Here is a 20,096-nt window from a genome sequence, read left to right on the forward strand (position 1 = left end):
TTTGGGGAGGGGGGGGCAGAGCTTTGTGACGTCATATTTGAGGGGGGTCTAACTTTTTGTGACGCCGTGTGACGAGAGGAGGGAGAGGGGGGGGTGTCAAAAAATCGTCTAAAATCGCGTGACGTCCTTTACGGACAACCCCAAATAACAAAGAACAGTCTTTTTTAAAAAAAAAATTCGGTAAAACAAAAACAAACGAATGAAAATTTCGAGAGGCGCCGCAATGCACTGTGGGTGAATAGGAGACGGCGATCCCTTTCTGAAACAACGTCACGAAGGGGTCACTCAAAGAGGCGCGCGTGCCGGGCTCCGGCAGCGTACGTAGCGGGGGAGACGCAGCAGGCAGTGGCAGCCGGGAGCTCCATGTGGTGTCGAGACTCGTTCCGCACGTCCTCTGGGCCACCTTCACGAGACTGCATGGGTCTGCGGCCTCCTTCCCGTCGTTCTTTGCCCGTGGCTGGGAGTACAATTTACCGCGGCCACGAGGACGCAATTTTCCGCTTCAGCTTGTTTATAACGCGTATACGTAGAGAACGACAAAGAGATTGATTGTATCGTCGTTGCATTGCAGTTTAAAAAAAAACTAAATCTATTTTTATTGTCGATGTTAGGAGAGGGAGGCGCGGCGCAAGTAGTGATGTTCTTGTTTGCTCTGTGCGCCAGTGAGCTGTGGGCCGATTGCATTGAAGCGACTCACGTGTTTTTTTTATATTTATGCTCAACTGCTCCTGGCTACGAGTGGCAAACTGAGGGTGTTTTTTTCACACTTAAGTTGTTCATGCAACCGGCCACAGGGAAGTCACAACAAAGCGGATATATAATAAACCTCTTGCATGCGATTTTGCCAGATGCGTGCCGATGATGCTAGGAATTGCATGTACGTACGTTGAACTTCTTTCGCACCGTACGTAGCCAATCGTGTTAATCATGGCGGTTAAGGGTAATAGAATTGGAGGTTCCGAAAATTAAGTGTGGCAGGACAGTGCCAGGAAAGTGTTGTACTGTATTATGTGACCAAGAATAGCAGACTCTTCATTTATACTGGAGGAATGCGATGAGCAATGAAGCCCCTTTTTTCCACAGACGTCCAGTGGTGGCGGGTCAGAAAGAAAGTTGTGATGGGCAGGGCTCGCGCGCATTGAGGAGGACAGGTCATTAGATTTGAGGTGGCCACCAAGTGGTGGTGGTGATGATGACATTGTAAGTTGTCATCGAAGGACGTGTCAGCAGGACAGCGGAGGGAAGATCCCACAACCGGACTGTGGTGGTGACAAGACAGAGCAGATTTCTTTTGTTTGAGTTCGGGTGTAAATTTGTACAATATCTGGGTTCGAGCAGGAGGAAAGGCGTGATGGCGAGGTGCGTGGGTTCATTCAACACCACTGACCACAAATCACCTCTCGATCTTCCTAAACACAATTATGTCTCAGCCACATTCATGCTATCATCATTGTGTCGAGAGCAACAACTGGCGTTGCTCTTCGCCAATGGCAGTTCCGTAATTTTTTTTACCATTGATCTCAATTTCATGCTTTGCAGGCTGCGTGCTTTTTAATTGACGATTTTGCTTAGAAAAAAAAACCCACTGTTATCACAAGTCTTGTTTTTAATTTGCAAAAAAGTTTACCCACGTTTATCCTATATGTGCTTTCGGCGCTATGCCACGCATGAGCCATAAAAAAAATCCAATTGGCGTCTTTGGGGGAGCAGTGCAGCCGTTCGTGTTCGAAAACTGGCCGCGGAAGCGGATATCACGGAGCTACTTCTGGACATCCCTTCTTCAAGTGACCTCTGGCACACACAGTAGAGGTCAGCAGTCTCCCCGCCGGCTCTGCCATACGATAAGTGTTCATCGCACGGACAATCAACCCGATACTCGCTTCTCCGAGCGGGAATTTCATTACAACCCTTCGTTACTCTCCGCGGCGAATTTAATTTCCCATCAACTCCACATTAAAGACACCCGGTGGAAGTGATGTTGCGCGAGATGGCGAGTGCGAGACAGACACAGACGCGCGCACACGTACACACCGGCCTCGGTTCATTTAATACGTTTTAATAAAATACCCGAAACATACCACAATTTGCACTGCATACGGCTTCAATAACCTAAACAAAAGACACTACGCTGTTATTGCTGGTAACAAACACCTCGAGGAAAACTTGAATAAAGACTCATCGTCGATGTGAAATGACAACGCTCTGGGCTATTTTTTTCTTCGACCGGGAACTTGTTTCGAGTTGACACGTTGCAAGCCATATTCGTGGCGGTTTTTTTTGGAAGCATTTCAATTGTCCACGACGTGTCGCGTTCAATTCTCCCACCACTCATAAAATATCGTATGTCGTGACACCAGCCGAGGGATTTGCCTGCGTCTGCTCCGCCCCTCCCCCCCCAAAAAATATATACGGGTGGCGTTTATTCATTAAGGATGGCGCGAATCGCCCCACCGCCCAGCGGATTCCATGAATTTTTCACAATGCGGGGTAGTGGGGGTAGAGGGTCACAATTGGCTTTCCCATTGTACAGGTGCGGAGTCGATTTGTTTTTTTTGTCATCGAGACATCGTGCCATCATTAATAATTATTAACCACCACCCAACCAACATCGCGATCGTCGTAACCTTCATCATCGATTACCACTGCCACCACAATCATTGTCACCAATTATCATCATCATCATTGCCGCCTCCACCATTATCATGGCCATCACCACAGTCACTGCCAGCGTCTTCATAATCATCATCTTGATCACGATCTTGTTTGTGTCTTTACATAAACGTCAGAAAGCACACAGGTTTTTACAGGGGAAAATATTAAATGCCTGCGTATTGCATCAAAGCAACTATTGCGGAATAACTCATTGACACAAGATGACGCGTTCCCCGGCCTCACAAAAGCTCCATCAGCTGGGGGAGAGAGGGGGGGGGTTACAAAAGGCAAGACCGTGTGCCTACCAGTCAGGCAAGGCTGCTGTCAATACAAGCCGAGGTTATACAACAGCACATGCTGATGAGTCACAATGAGTACGAAGCACGTAATGCAGTTCCTTTGCCGCCGTGGAGTTCACGTCTCGGCGTATTTATAATGTTAAGGCCAAAACAATAAAACGAAATAAGACAATAAAATTCTCACGACGTTTCGGCCACAACACAAGTAGCCTTCTTCAGGTGAAGGAACAGAACTGTCGGGACGACAGAGCTTCATTGAACGTTGCTAAGATTCGTAGCGTCTTAAGCTAGGTGAGAGAAGTGAAGCGCCTTGACAAAGGAGTTTACATATCAAACAGGAGAATTTAGCATTGAAATAGCGGTGTTAAAGTGTTGGATCAGCAGGGTGTTAAAGTCAGAAATTAGCATGTAACTGGGAGATTAGCATGATGTTAATGTGAGGGATTAGCATGTGACTGGTCACGGAAATAGCTATGTTAAAGTCAAAGTTTACATAACAGAGGCATTTAGTATACGGACGCTAAAGGACTGCAATATCCAACTATCATACAATAAACTGATGTGAAAAAACTAAGTATAAACTACATCAATATAATACATTTATTCAATATATTCTTCAATAAGTTGAGCTATAAACAAAGTAACTGGGTATACACTACACTATATAATGAATACCATATAGTAAACCAATAAAAAACTAAATTATAAACTACATCAATGTTATCAATAAACTCTCCAATTAGCTGAGCGCTTCAATGAACGCTGCTAAGATTCGCAGCGTCTTTTAGGCTACGTGGGAGAGGTAAAGCGCCTTGACAAAGGAGTTTACATATCAAACAGGAGAATTTAGCATTGAAATAGCTGTGTTAAAGTGTTGGATCAGCAGGGTGTTAAAGTCAGAAATTAGCATGTAACTGGGAGATTAGCTTAAAAGACGCTGCGAATCTTAGCAGCGTTCAATGAAGCGCTGTCGTCCCGACAGTTCTGTTCCTTCACCTGAAGAAGGCTACTTGTGTTGTGGCCGAAACGTCATGAGAATTTTGTCTTATTTTGTTTTATTGTTTTATTCTCATTCTACGTGACTTTACCGAAAGAACCAAGAAGATAATTCCTTGCAGTCACGAAAGGCTTTAAATCGAAATGTTAAGGCCCTTTGCTTTTAGTGAAGGCTGCAGAGGATTGTGGGTAGATTTTATTTCGTGTGTGTGTGTGTGCCACCTGAGCACACAGTAAGTTGCTTGGGCATTTTCTGATGTAACGACCGATGAGCCGATCTCAGAATGTACCCAAGGGCGTTCTGTAATGTGAATACGATTTAAAGAGTTGCATGTTGATTATGATCTCCAGCATCTCCAACAAGGCAAGAAAATGACACGCTTTCTTACGAACACGTTTGTTACATTGGACGGCTCATAAGAGAACCGGCGGTCAATCACAGCAAGACCTACAGATTAGGCAAACGGACTGATACACAGGCTGACGCGGTCGTACAGACAGCAAAACAAGTCAGCCAGTCAAGACGGGCCAACAGTCGGATAGACACACAGAAATACACAGTCACTTAGGAGGCCAGACAGGCCAACAGTCGGATGGTCACGCAGTAAGTCAGCCAATGAAGATGGGCCAACAGTAAGGTAATCAGATCGCCAGACGGGGCAACGGGCAGATAGACATACAGATAGCCAAATGTCAGCCGGTCAGACGAGCCAGCAGTCAGATGGTCGACTAGTCAGACAGTAAGCCAGTCAGCCAGACATACTGACAGACAAACCAGCTGACAGTAAGTCAGAAAAACAGTAAAGAGAGGACAAACAACCAGACAGAGAAACAGACAGGGCAACGTTTAAAATCGGCAATGCATTTCTTTTTTTGCATTACAGTGTAAAGTACATTCAACGTCCTTCTAAAGTCAGAGTCTGTGTGCAGCAGCCTTGCGAAATCCTTAGCCACACATTACCTGAACATAAAGAGTACTAATGTGAAAATTGAGTAAATGTTTATTGCCATTACCCTCAAACCGCTTTCCCTGAAAAGTCCACGCTTTACGAAGCATTATAATTCATGATATCAATTGCCGTGGGGCATGCACGCGCATGCATGAGGTGGCTCTTTACCACTCCCTCCCCCCTCCGGCAAATATTGTGGATGTGGGTGGGTGGGCGAGATTAAATAGTGATGTTAATAAGAGGCCGAGTGAAGCGTGGGGGCTGATACGGTGGGGAAATGGGGAGCACACGGCCACCACCTGTCAACAGCAACATGGAACTCAACCACAAAGTTGGACTGACGAGAAGCCCGTTTCGTTTTGACAGCTTCCCCCCCCCCATCGCCCCCCCACCGCCCCTCTTGACCACGCCCCCACCCCCTGGACCACCCCTCCACCGACTCTCGACCCCCCTCCACCGCCCCTCTGGACCACCCCCCACTCGACCACGCCCCCACCCACTCTCGACCCCCCACTCCCCCTATCGACCACCCCCCTCTCGACTACTCCCCCCCCCCTCTCCTATCAGGTATACGATTTAGAATCACGGCTCCCGTTACGTGCTGGTCTATTGTAAACAAAAGAGCTAATAAGCTGCACCAAGGCTGAACAAACCGAATTTGATGTTTTATTAGATCAATGGGGTAATTTTGTTGTTATAATTTCAAGCTTGTGCGCACAATATACATATCTTGAACTTTCAAATTAACTCCTCGTTTATTGATATCTGATGAGCTGTCTAAGAGAGGAGTTTTCCGGACATCAGAATGTTTATTTATCCTGTAGAAATCCGATGAGCTATTAAGCTCTTACTCACAGATGTTCCGTAAGGGCGGGTCAGAAAGCTACACCAAACAATAAAAAAACTACGAGTGCAAAGCATAGAAAAGGCAAGCAGATCACTACAAAATAATTACACGAAAACTAAACTGTTTTTATTTTACCAGTCCACTGAGCTATATAGTTATTTTTTTCAGAAGCGACCTGGTCACAAATGATAGCTCAACGAAGTGGCTCATCGCGTGGAAATTGGGTTTTGGAAAAAAATTATGTTATACTTCGTCTTTTTAAGGATACTTTAGGACAGGGGTGGGGAACGTCCGGCCCGCGGGCCGTATAAGGCCCGCGAAATCATTTGGTGTGGCCCTGCAAAGGCAACCGCAGGCGGGACTCGAAATTCAATAAATCTCGGAGCAAACCTGGAAAAGCAGTTGCGAGTAGCAGCAACATCATCAATACCAGCTAACATCATCAATACCAGCTAACATCATCAATACCAGCTAACATCATCAATACCAGCTAACATCATCAATACCAGCTAACATCATCAATACCAGCTAACATCACCACACGCCTCACCAAAGAGAAGCAGTTCCAGCCATCGCATTGGGGGCGAGTTAATTAAATGTTTGACCAAATATAACAGGCTAATTTTAAGTTGATAATTGTGTATGGCCCGCGAATGATGTTATAAATATCCAAATGGCCTTTGGCAGAAAAAAGGTTCCCCCCCACCCCTGCTTTAAGATCCTTTTCTCAGGCGTTCAGATCATTTACAGTCGGTGTAGATTTCTACTCCCCAACACGTGACGTCACCTAACAGCACGCGACGCATTTTTTTTGTTGGCGTCAATATAGGGGACGTGACGTCCCGAGTGTGACGTCACAGTTACCGGATTAGTCCAAAGCAATTTTAGTCATCGGATCACCGTAAGCATTTCACAACCTCGACCAAAATTCAGGAGCAGCACATCGCGTACACACGTAAAATTAGCCAACTTAGATTGTCTTTCTTACCATCAGCCCCCCCTTTACCGTTTTCAAGAAGTCAGCGGCCGCTAACGAGGATGATTCAACAAATTTCTGCTAGAAACGGTCGCGGAAATTCAACGGCCCGTTGTTCGACGGCTCATCCCGGTGCGATGAATATAAAATCGGCGAGTGCGTTTTTCTGTTTTGTTTTTCATTACGCGGAAGAGAGCGAGCGAGCGCGCGAGAGGATAGAGCGAGCGCGCGCGCACACAAAAAAAAACACGTTAGCGAGGGAAATGGATTCGTACGTAATTTGCAGGCGTTCACAAAGCATTAGTGCTGCAAGACTCGCTTATCGCCCCCCCCCCCCCTACATGCCATTACGAAACTAGATAATGGTCTTCGGCAGATAAAGTGCAAGTGGAATTGTTGCCAAGAAGCCTGACGTAGCGGCAGCGCGAGAGATCCACGCGGCTGCTGATGCTGCTGCATGGGACGATTTTGAAATCAAATTCGTCCCGTCAAAATCAAATACACATATAACCTAAATCACTTGAATTCCGACGACGGAAACCGCTCCGATTATGCAAGGTTGGCTACGTACGGTGCGCGAACGAAGTTCAACACACGGTACGGACGCATATTGAAACAAAATCACCAGCGGTATTCAAAACGTCCTCGCCAAGTCCGGAGCTGCTGATGAGACATCGCACACAGCGGCGGTTGCAGATAGGGCCGGATTCAGTTTTCGTGGAGGACACGGGAGGGGGGGGGTAACCCCTCCCTGGCAGTGCCGGATGAAGCGAGTGCGGGGCCTGTAGCATATGTTATAAAAGGAGCCCTAAATTAAAAAAAAACCGCATAAATAGGAAAAAACTATTTTTTTTTACTTGCATAGTAAAGTAATTGTATTTTTTTCATTTGCTATACGCTAACCTTAAACACCCAGTCGTTCATAAAAGTACTATAGTAATAGAGCATGTGCAGAATCACTGAACCGGAATTGATAGCTTGAAAGCATTTAGCGCGGGGCCCTTGAAAGTGTGGGGCCCGTAGCATATGTAGCTACTTTTGCTACGAGGATAATCCGGCACTGCTCCAAGGTATATTAAATTACCTTCCCAAGACCGTTGTAGGACCGACCCGTGCCCGATGCCAATGGCTCCGCTCGTTAATCACGTCGCCACCCTCAATCGTTGTTCGTGAACGAGATGGACGGATCGGATCGTGAGGCCAAATCAAAGTTAAGCGGGACAAAACTCACGATGCGGCACGTGACTGCCAGTTATTGCAACATAATGGTCCCACGGCTTGAAATGCAACACAAAATTACCGACACGATCTATCAGAACGCGAGAGTACTGGCGTTTCATCAAGGACACGGCGATTCAACTGCGTCTGGTAGCTCCGCGGTAGAGCGGGCGACTTGCAATCGGAAAGGTCGAGAGTTCAAACCGTGGTTTGGTTGCTAAATAAGCCCATCCATCCCTCTGGGGAGGGATGAAATACATACCATCTATTTTAACGGGAAGTCAAAAAGTAGTTGTCCTGTGGACAGACTCGCCCCTGTAATCGGAATGTGGAATGGCCATCACTGGCTTTGGACTGCAAACAGGAGTACTAGCACCGCCTCGATGTTGATTTGAGCAGGAAATCGCGGACTTTTTTTCTTACTATTATGGAGCAGTAACCACTCTTTCTCTCTATATATAAATTGTTGTAATTATTTTTGGTGGCTTCTCAAAAGCCGAGGCTCTTGGCTGTTGCGAGCCGCCCCCCCCCCCCCTTTACACCCCCTGCGTTAATCCGGCCCTGGCTGCAGGCAGAGCCACAAGCGTCAGCAGAAGAAGGGACATCGTGGGGAGGTGATAAAGCAGTCCTCGTCTTCCTGTGGGTTTGCCACCGGCAGCGAGCGGCGATCGGGGCGTTACGGAGCGTGCCCCGGGTCGCAAGGGTTGAAGGATCGAGAGGCAAGGGAGCGGCAGCAGATGGTGCACTATACATTCGCATTACAAATCATTGGGAGGAAATTCAGTTAGGATACAATTGACAAAATTACCAATTTGTCCAGTCTAATTAAGATACAAATTACCAATTACTTTCAGATATGTCATTTAGATATAATTTACAAGTGACAAATGTGATTCAGTTACTCATTTAAATTACATTTAAACATTGTCCATCTCTGCATTTGCGGCCAAAGGATATGCATGGTGGCATAGTCACCGTCATAGCTTTGTATGAGAAAAAAAAATCACCATGTACGAGTACCAGTGTGCTTGGGGAGATAGAGAGAGAAATAAAAATGTGAAATGAAACATCCACGGGATATGTAAATAAATAGGAAGTGTCTAAAACAGACAGCATTAGTATCATCATTATACGCGAGGCTTTCTGCCCATTGTGGACACAGCCCATGGTGCACACGGGCAACATTTGCCACCCCAAGGTGATACCCCCCCCCCTCCTACCTCCGGGTTAAATTGCCTAAGGCTACGAGCAATGCTCGCTTGGCAACACGATTCACGGGTTTTTCTTTTCTGCTGTAGAGGAGTCAAAGGAGTCGGTAGAGGCAAATTTTGCAACAAGAGCCAGCGGATTGGAGCGAGAGCAACATCCCTTGGCGGGTGGCGATATGGGGGGGGGGGGGGGGTGAAATGGGCACACAGACATAACGCGTGCAACGATCAGACCCTCCCCCCTCACTCTCGCGAGTCCGTTGAATTGTCAAAAATCGAGTTGGCGAAATTAGAATTGTGTTCTTTTTTTTTAAATAAACAATGCCACGCACACACCGAAGCGCCTCTCGCGACCGCAGCAATCGAGCGAACCCATTACTCGCGCACAACTTGTGAGAATTAAATGCGATCGATTCATACGCGCAACCGTTTGAAGCATGCGTCGTCGAGCAGAAAGAGTTGTTGATTTTTTGCGTTTTGTTGTAATCGATGGGACCAAAAGCACCGTCGCCTGCCCCAAACACTCGTCACGACCGCGCGTGCCCACTCTGACGACGGAACGAAATCGGTTCCTCGAGGGGGGTGGTCCGTGTCAGGAACATCGAGGCGGCGCTCTTTTTGATTTGGACCGCCGAATTACCAAGGCCAACGTTGCGCAACCCGAGGTCAAAGGTTTTCCCCATCGAGTTTCTTATCATCGCCACCACCATGGTACATCGTTGCGAGCGTTACCCAGTTTTTTTTTGGGTTAGATCGCGTAAATATATATGTGTGTGTGTGTCGTTAAAACCCGCCACCAGCCCGACACAGTCAACTAGTAAAGGTCGTCACGTAAACAGAACGTGCCAATTCGTCACTGGAGAGCCAAGCCACAGCATTTACAATCCGAGTACGACGTTTCGCCAGTAATTACAACTAGCTTCATCAGGCGACAGCCAGATTTGTGGAGAAGTCCACCTGTTTCGTTCACCACATCTACGCCTCTATATAAGGAACGAAACGGTGAGACGTATCCACAAATCTGGCTGTCGCCTGATGAAGCTAGTTGTAATTCTTGGCGAAACGTCGTACTCGGATTGTAAATGTTGTGGCTTGGCTCTGCAACACACCGGTTAGTGCTGTACGAGTGACGAATTGGCCACGTTCTGTTTACGTGACAACCCTTACTAGTTAGCTGTGTCGGGTGGTGGAGAGTTTTAACGACACAACATTTATATATTCAAGTGATCTAACCCAAAAAAACCCTCTATTATGAATGACATCGGTCGTGAAAGCCTGCTGCGTGTTAAACCATCCAGTTACCTGTACGGTGTTTAAATGTCGTGTCAATAGTGACCCTCCGCACAGGACCCGATGATTTTGAAATGCATCCCCCAAGCGATGGCGAGAACGCCAATCATTCCGATTGAGTCTTGTCTCCCTCATGTCACTATGTAACACGATTTCTGTTCCTGGGTACCAAGTGTTACTTTATGATTGCTTATGCCTCATAAGTATAGAAAATGGCTATTTATTCCCCACAAACTTTGCTTTTGTGACCAGGACTTTACGTGAACTGAAGGACGCAAAAGCACACCACGTTTTCTCATTGAAAAATAGGTAAATTTCAAAATATCACTGTCCTGGCCACAAAAGTAAAATTTGTGAGGAACAATAGCCATTTCCTGTACTTTTGAGGCATAAGCAATTGGAAAATAACACTTACTACCCAGGAATAAAAAAGACAAAGTCCCCCGTATAGCCTTGGCAGACTTTAGGGGGGCAAGTGCTGTTAGCGAACACCAATGCAGGCAGGCACAGCTCACGAGGGGTGTGGGTGGCCAGCATCACGTCCGGCTGCCTCTGTCTCCGCAGTGGCGATGTTTATACACCGCTACACCAGGTGCTCATTTGAGGCCGAGTTGATCTAGGGGAGGCGCAGGACCAGTTCAGATAATCGTCACCGGTGTTGGCCGTGAGGGGGGATTCGAACTCTGGTCACGGGGTTCGTCACGCTGTGTGCGCTAACCACTGCGCCACAGCTCCCTTCTTGTTTACGTATTAGAGTACTTTTCACACGTACACTCTCATACACAAACAATAACCTTTATCGTAATTTCAACCAACCTCACCCGACGTCAAAAGTGAGAGAGACACACACACACACGTGTACACGCATACCGAATCAGAACTCTTCATATCGCGTGGCACGTGTTGAACAATCATCAGGCGCGTGCAGTGTGCTAAACGTCTTCAGCTGCGTGTGTGAAATGTAATGTAACGTCGAGCTCTTTGTCAATTCCACTGTGCTTGAAAGGCCTCTTGCCACGAAGGTCAGTGCGGGTGGAGGAGAAGGATGAGGAGGAGGGATGAGGAGGAGGAGGAGAGGGAAGATGGATGGAGGACGAACCGCAGGTGAAGGTCGAATGACTGCGGCCGGAATGATGGAGGAAGGAGTTGAGGAGGAGGATCAGCGGGAAGATGAATCGGATGGTGGCCGGGAACGTGGTGCGGGAGGAGCAGGAAGAACGGTGACGACGACGACGACGACGAGGAGGAGGGAGGAGGGAGGAGGAGGAGGGAAGAGGAGAAGAGCGTCGGGACTGGGCTCACGCCGCTCAGTTAGCGTTGTCGTCGTCCTCGCTGAGCTCTGCGTGGTCGTCGCACGCCTCCGCCAGCGCGCTCTCGTCGATGTGCTCCAGCGAGTCGCAGCGCTGCGGCGCCAGCTCGGCGAGCCGCACCGACGGGAGGTTGCTCTGCTCCGGGTAGAGCCACGGCTTGTGCTGCGGCTCGTGGCGCCGCTTCCACGCCGGGTACTTGACGCACGCCTTGTGGATCCGCTTCATCGCCTGCGCGTGGAACGGTCGGGTTGGGTGGGGTGGTTGGGGTGGGGAGGGGGGGGGAGGCGGGCCGCGATGGAGTTGGAGGAGGTTGGAAGCAGGGTCCGCGCAGGTAACGACACTCGAGGTGGTGAAACCGGCTGCTGCTTTGGCTCCGACGAGCCGGACGCGGCGTAGTGGGTGGCGGGCAGCTACGTCCCAGCGGCAACCTTGCCTCCCCTCCACTGCCCCCCCACCCCCCCCCCCCCCGCTCTCGTTTTTGAACGTACGTTTCCTATTTAAAAATGTATTTTTTTTTTTTTTTACACGAAAGAATATTGAATTTGTTGAAAAATAAAAGTTTGAGCGGCCACAATGGGGGTAAAAGCCCCCTCCGAGCTGGGAGAGAGGACAGCAAGTCGCCTGCAGCCAGGGCCGGATTAACGCAGGTGGGCTCCGTAGAGGCCACAGCCCAGGGCCTGAGGTTTTGAGAAGCCACCACAAATAAAACAAAAATAGTCGTTACTGCTCCATCACAGTAAAAAAAAAATCGGCGATTTCCTGCTAAATTGAACATCGAGGTAGTGCTAACACTCCCGTTTCCAGTCTAAGGCCAGTGATGGCCATTCCATATTCCTATAACAGGGGCGAGACTGTCCACAGGATGATGGGCTTATTTAACAACCAAAACTACGGGTTTGAACTCGCAACCTTTCCGATTGCAAGTCGCCCGCTCTACCGCTGAGCTCCCCGGTCCGGATGAATCGCAGTGTCGTTGTTAAGACGCCATTACTCTAGCGCTATGATGGATCCATAATCCCCAGGAGATGAACGATGGACTTACTTAACAACAACAACAACCACAACGACGGTTCGAACTTGTCGACGCGGGGGCGCAAGAGACTGGCGCGGGCACGTTGAGATCGTGCCGTGCCGCGAATGGCACCGCCGGCCAAGCTAACCCCCGGCTGAGCGGCCCGCCTGCCGGGCAGACTTGGGGGGGGGACACCCAACTCACTGAAGGCGACTTCCACGGGACCCCGTGGCTACCGATTTAAGAATACGGAGAGCGAAACGCAAATAGGTGACGTGGCGGTTGACCGGTGGCCGGTCGAACCCGACGACACCGACTTTGAATCCCGCTCAGGGCCAACACAAGTGACGATTCTCTGAACTGGTCCTGGGACTCCCTTAGGTCGACTCAGCCTCAAATGGGATCCTGGTGCAGTGTGCAGTAAACGTCGCCACTGAGGACAAAAAAAAGCCAGACGGGCGTGGTGCTGGCCAACCTACCCCATCGTGTGCCACAGTGCGGGTCTTCATACAGCGAGGGAAAAAAGTATTTGATCCCCTGCTGATTTTGTGCGTTTGCCCACTGACGAAGAAATGATCAGTCTAACATTTTAACAGTAGGTTTATTTGAATAGTAAGAGACAGAATAACAACAACAAAATCCAGAAAAACGCATGTCAAAAATGTTATAAGTTGATTTGCATTTTAATGAGGGAAATAAGTATTTGACCCCCTCTCAATCAGAAAGATTTCTGGCTCCCAGGTGTCTTTTATACAGGTAACGAGCTGAGATTAGGAGCACACTCTTAAAGGGAGTGCTCCTAATCTCAGCTTGTTACCTGTATAAAAAAACACCTGTCCACAGAAGCAATCAATCAATCGGATTCCAAACTCTCCACCATGGCCAAGACCAAAGAGCTCTCCAAGGATGTTAGGGACAAGATTGTAGACCTACACAAGGCTGGAATAGGCTACAAGACCATTGCCAAGCCGCTTGGTGAGAAGGTGACAACAGTTGGTGCGCTTATTCGCAAATGGAAGAAACACAAAAGAACTGTCAATCTCCCTCGGCCTGGGGCTCCATGCAAGATCTCACCTCGTGGAGTTGCAATGATCATGAGAACGGTGAGGAATCAGCCCAGAATTACACGGGAGGATCTTGTCAATGATCTCAAGGCAGCTGGGACCATAGTCACCAAGAAAACAATTGGTAACACACTATGCCGTGAAGAACCGAAATCCTGCAGCGCCCGCAAGGTCCCCCTGCTCAAGAAAGCACATATACTTGCCCGTCTGAAGTTTGCCAATGAACATCTGAATGATTCAGAGGACAACTGGGTGAAAGTGTTGTGGTCAGATGAGACAAAAATTGAGCTCTTTGGCATCAACTCAACTCGCCGTGTTTGGAGGAGGAGGAATGCTGCCTATGACCCCAAAGAACACCATCCCCACGGTCAAACATGGAAGTGGAAAATTATGCTTTGGGGGTGTTTTTTTTCTAAGGGGACAGGACAACTTCACCGCATCAAAGGGATGATGGACGGGGCCATGTACCGTCAAATCTTGGGTGAGAACCTCCTTCCCTCAGCCAGGGCATTGAAAATGGGTCGTGGATGGGTATTCCAGCATGACAATGACCCAAAACACACGGCCAAGGCAACAAAGGAGTGGCTCAAGAAGAAGCACATTAAGGTCCTGGAGTGGCCTAGCCAGTCTCCAGACCTTAATCCCATAGAAAATCTGTGGAGGGAGCTGAAGGTTCGAGTTTCTAAACGTCAGCCTCGAAACCTTAATGACTTGGAGAAGATCTGCAAAGAGGAGTGGGACAAAAATCCCTCCTGAGATGTGTGCAAACCTGGTGGCCAACTACAAGAAACGTCTGACCTCTGTGATTGCCAACAAGGGTTTTTGCACCAAGTACTAAGTCATGTATTGCAGAGGGGTCAAATACTTATTTCCCTCATTAAAATGCAAATCAATTCATAACATTTTTGACATGCGTTTTTCTGGATTTTTTTGTTATTCTGTCTCCCACTGTTCAAATAAACCTACCATTACAATTATAGACTGATCATTTCTTTGTCAGTGGGCAAACGTACAAAATCAGCAGGGGATCAAATACTTTTTTCCCTCACTGTAGGTGCTACTCGCTAGCAGCACTTGCCCCAACAGTATGTTCGGCTATACAGGAAGTTGGGGATCTTTGTCTTTGGTGATGATACGAATGATGATTTGTGGAGTGGCAGAAAGGATTGTGTGCGGGGCTGGGCACCGTGTAAGGCGGAGGGATGGGGGTGTGGGGGGTAGAGGGTTGGAGGGGCACCCCTCATCGTGAGTGGGAGCCTGTGAATCGCTTCTCTGTGCACCGCCTGGCGCGAGCGTAACGCCAGAGCAGCGGGACAGCGGTCTGCCCCCTTCCACCGAGCCGTAGCCACTGAAGCCGTCGCCGCTCGCGTATAAATATATAAAACAAAAACTTTGGCGGCTGGCAGGTGGGAATTCATGGGGAGGATTACGACAAAACTTTTTTGATTTTGATTTACACCTACGTGAGGGCGGGGGGGGGTGCGAATAAAATGAATAATTGTACAAGAGAACATCGGCTCTCGTTTCGGATATGCTCTGGGCATGAGCAGTGGGAAGTTAATGTTACCTTCGGAGCCAGCATCTGAGAAGCCCGGTTCACCACCCACTTCGGCAAGGAGCCTAGCGATGAGAATCAGTGTCATCATCATCAATGTAATCATTATTCAATCACAATAGAATTACCACCCATCACGCCAATCAGCAACCTGATCATTGTCGTCGTCGTCATCACCATCACCACAGAAATAATCATCATCCCCATGCCGCCGCTATTGATCATCCCCTCCTGTACCGGCAGTCCGGTGCCGAGCCACGTTGTGCTGCACAGGGACAGTTGCCCCTGGGGGTGCCCTTCAAATTATTTTAAAGGAGATAAGGCAATTTTAGCTTCTGAGGCATTTAAGCAAGCACAATTATCATCATCATAAACTTCACCATTATCACTGCCACCACCATCGTCGGTATCATGAGCATCTATGCGAGGCAGACGTTTAAAAAAAAAACATAAATCTTTCCAGAAAATGCTTTTGTTCAAGTCACCATGGTGTGAATACACTTGTGTTCACGTAAAATATTTGTTTAGACCAAGCCAGCAGCTGTCCTTATTCTTCACACGACGCAGCGTCGAGAGAGCGCCACGGTGGCGAGACATTAACGTCCTCACCTGATAGACAGGAGGTCGTAGCTTCAATGCTGACCCTGGTGCATGTCTATTTTTTAGTTTGCATGTTCTCCCCCGTGGTCGCGTGGATTTTTCTACGGGTCCTCCGTTTTTTTCCCCTCCACAGTTAGAAACACGCGTTCACAGTATTTGACCCGCTATAAACTTCCACGCGATAAAGCACTTCGTTGGGCTTATCATTTGTGGCCAGGTCGCTTCTGAAAAATAGAGCTATATAGCTCAGTGGTAAAATAAAAAAATATATATAATAGTGGTGGTGGTCCAAGCTCAAACCAGCCGCCAGAGGACCGCCTATTTCATTACTTTTTGCAAGCTAAGCAGCCTGGAGCCTGGGTCGCACTAGCGTGGGTGACCACTCAGGAGTCAGAACACCGAGCTGGGTTAAAACCTGCACTTCAGCCACCCGTGTTTCTCAAGGATAGTGAGGCGATGGCTTCAGCCCGAGCAGCAAACGAGGGCTATAATTATACGGGCCGGAGGGGAAAGAGAAATGATGTTGCAATACCGTGCATACAAAGGACACGTCACAGCAAGAGAACGCTCTAGGGAGAATAGAAGTCTCGAGTGTGGACTTGATCAGGGGTGGGGTCACAGCAGTGTAGACAGAGCAATGGGGGGAGGGGGGGGCAGAAGATGGCAAGAATGGACCTCCCATTGGGTGAAAGTTCACGGAGGGTTTTTGACAGAAGACCTTGGTTGCTGGAGTGAAGAGCACGTTGGGGAGAGTAGAGCGAGATGAGAGGGGAGGTAGGAGAGCTCGTGTGAGGGAGTGGAAAGAGATGAGAGAGAAGATAACTCGTGTGAGGGAGTGGAAAGAGCTGAGAGGGGAGCGGTAGAAGAGAGCGTGTGAGGGAGTGGCGAGAGATGAGAGAGAAGGGGGTAAATGTCCAAGTCCGTGGAGGATTTTAAAGACGGCGAGTGAGATCTTGCCGTTGATGATGGACTCGATTGGAGGGATTTAGAGACATTTGAGGTCTTTGGGCGATGATGGCTCATTTACATTCCTCACCGTTCATCGTTTGAAATGTATATTCAGTCCTATTTTGTAAAAATTACGTTTACCAAGAATGTGTTTTTTTTTCCGGCTGGCATTAACATTCCATCCGGGGGCTGGGAATACTTTTTGCGACCATTCTGCAAATGTTGTCGCGATGACTGCATGTTGATTTATAATTCGCAAATTGCATCCCGCGTTGAAACATTTAAAACCCCACAAAAAAACGCATTTAAAAGTCATCCTCGAGCCGACGACGATTTCTCAACATCCGAGGTAAGATAGTGGAGGTACACTGTGAAGTAATTAGATATTTTTAATTAAAAATAAATGCAGTCAATAATTTTTGTTTCTCAATTTTCTCTCCGACTTTCCAAAACCAGTCGTCTTGCAATTAGCAAAATGGCTGCTTCGAATTACAAAAGCGAAACCCAATCGTTGCTTCGTTGGGTTTATCCGACAGGACTATTCACGTCCGTGGAACAAGATGAAGCCAGTTCACAGTATGGGGAGGGGGGGATCCATTTAGAGACGCCCCACTGATCACCTATTCACCACCCCCCCCCGCAGGCGACTGAACTCTGTGCAAAAACGACAGCTTCCCATACACGACAGCGAAGAGCGTCAGAACATTTGATGCGTGCATTACAGATCGGTAACGTTGTTGCTCGTCAGTTTGCTCACCGTTCATTTGGTGCCGTGCATAGGGTGATCCATTTAGAGACACCCCACTAATTTGCAAGGTCTCTTTCTCTCTCTCGCTCGCCCTGCTCCGCAAGTGACTCTATACTGTGCAACGTACGGCTCCATATCTTACGGGCGATATGCGATAACGCAAGTAATTAATGTATTGAGGTCGGTGGGAGACACGGTGGATTACGATTTTTCACCATATTATTTTAGTTGGGTGTCTATTAAAAGGATCACCTCCTGTACCGGCTGCGACAAAAACATGTTTCAACACTTCTGACAATTTTTCAACAACACCACGAGATATGTGCCTCCTCCTCCTCCTCCGGGCTCTGGATACCACCTGGAGAAGATGCCAGGCCACGTGTTGACAATGATGGCGAACAAGTGGGAGACTATTAACATAGATTATTATTATTATGTTGCAGCGTATTATCCATTCTTTTTCCATTAAAAACGATAGTCCCGTGTAAGTGTTAACATTTCTTTGAAGCACTAAAAAAATAAAGGTTTGTGCGTACGGTGACCGTCTGGAGCCTTCGCGAATAACTCTGCATGTGTGTGGGGGGGAGGGGGGGGGGTCTCTGTCACATTTGAGCATCAAAATTGGCGTCATCTGTTCCAACACCAGTGGAGACTAGGCTCTAAGAAAAGCCGTCTCGGGTGTGGACCAATCAATTTCAAGGACAGTGCATATCATTATCAGAGTTGTCTCTTTTTGTTTGCATTTTGACTACTTGTGTTGTGGTTATTGTAAACATGATCCCTTGTATAAAGGTGCCAGTTTTGGTGCCAGATAAAAGGGTAAAAACCTATTACTATTTCAAAATTGATTGCGATATAATGTTTACGTGTGTAAGCTGCGCTGCGAACCTAGCCGCCCGAGTTCGATTCCCCACTCTCAAGGCCAAAACCATTGATGATTATCTGAAACTGGTTCTGCACCTCCCCGAGGTCGATTTAGCCTTAAATGAGTACCCGGTGCGATGTGTAAATATAGAGCCAATTGGGAGACAAAGGCGGCCGGGCGTGGTGGTGGCCACCCACCCCCTCCTTGTATGCCGTTCCGACCTTCATTAGGTGCTCGCTAATGGCACTTGCCCCGACAAGTCTCGAATTGTGATTTACGTAGAAGCGAGAGATTTTTGTTGAGCTTCCGTTTGATCCAACCCTTTGCACCCTCGTCGTTTGGGACAAGTTTAGCAATCATCGGGAAAGTGCAGTGAGTGTGCGACAAGTGTATTTATACATTAAACTATTAAACTAAACTATATTTATTTACCAGGTAAGGCCCACTGAGCTATGTAGTTCTTTTTCAGAAGTGGCCTGGCCACAAGTGATCGCCCAATTAAGTGGATTATCGCGTGGAAATTGATCGCAGCCAAATACTCCAAAAATGCGTCGTTTCTCAATGTGAAGGGAAAAAAACTGGAGGACCTGGGAGAAAGATGAATGCAACTACGGAGAAAGAGACATGCAAACTCCAAATATACAGGCGTCAGGGTCGGGATCGAACACAAGGCCTTCTGTATTCCAGGTGAGGTAGTGAACATCTCGCCACTGCGGCACCCTCAATGTAGAAGACTTGTAAAGACGGAGACGCGTACCACAGCGGGTTGCAAAGAGGAAGCTCACATTTGCGGAAACCCCTCCATAAATAATTGGAATCTTTTTTTTATCCACGCACAATTTGCATAAGAGCAGCAGACACTTCATTAGCTTTCACTTAATCAAATTCCTTGCGCTGCTGATTCCTAATTGCGAGTGGGCATTATTCCCCGATTTAACATTTTAATTCCCAAGGCTCGCACAAGGAGCTCTGCTCTGATCACTGGAGCTGCTCCCCATGGCTGCTGTTGCTGCTGCTGTGTGCAAGGATGACTTCTTGATCCCCCCTCCTCCCCCCACTTACAGATACGGCATCAGGAACAGGACTGCTGTTGCAAGTGGATTCTGCTGCTACTGCTTTTGCCACTGCGAATTCTGGTGCTGATGTGCATTCTGCTGCTGCTGTGAATTTTGCTGTTGCTGTGAATGCTGCTGCAAATCATCCTGCTAGCTATTCCCCTCCTGTGTATTGTGTATTCTGCTCTGAATTATCTTGCTGTGCATTCTTCTGCTGTTGCTCGCTGTGAATGTTGCTGCTGCTGCTAATTCCGTTTCTGCTGTGAATTCTTCTCTGCTGCTGATGTTGCTGATGATGCTGATGATGATGCTGATGATGCTGATGTGCGTCGGTTTGTCTGTTACCCAAAAGCGAATATTAGGCAACTGCTCATATTTTAATTTGAAAGCAGTTTAAATATTTAATTGTCAGGCTCCCTTGGTGTAAAATGCATCCTCCAACTGGTACTAATATCTCTGGCACATCAATGTACATGCTATGTAGAAGGGCCATTACCTAAAAC

The 20,096-nt window shown here is 47.8% G+C and overlaps 1 protein-coding gene across 1 annotated transcript in view; it reads right to left on the reverse strand.

Annotated features, from left to right (window-relative positions):
• Window positions 1-5,549: 5,549 nt before the first annotated feature.
• The window catches only part of LOC116942933 (START domain-containing protein 10-like), a 46,768-nt gene continuing 32,221 nt past the window's right edge, over window positions 5,550-20,096 (reverse strand). Inside the window, exons 5-6 of the mRNA XM_032955409.2 lie at window positions 15,390-15,442; window positions 5,550-11,974 (exon numbers count right to left, since the gene is read on the reverse strand). Coding sequence (XP_032811300.1) covers window positions 11,744-11,974; window positions 15,390-15,442 — 284 coding nt within the window. The 3' untranslated portion in view covers window positions 5,550-11,743. The remainder of the gene's footprint in view (window positions 11,975-15,389; window positions 15,443-20,096) is intronic.

Source organism: Petromyzon marinus, chromosome 16 (assembly GCF_048934315.1).
Source record: "Petromyzon marinus isolate PM22_M1 ecotype Great Lakes invasive population chromosome 16, UKy_Petmar_22M1.pri1.0, whole genome shotgun sequence".
Classification (NCBI taxonomy): domain Eukaryota; kingdom Metazoa; phylum Chordata; class Hyperoartia; order Petromyzontiformes; family Petromyzontidae; genus Petromyzon; species Petromyzon marinus.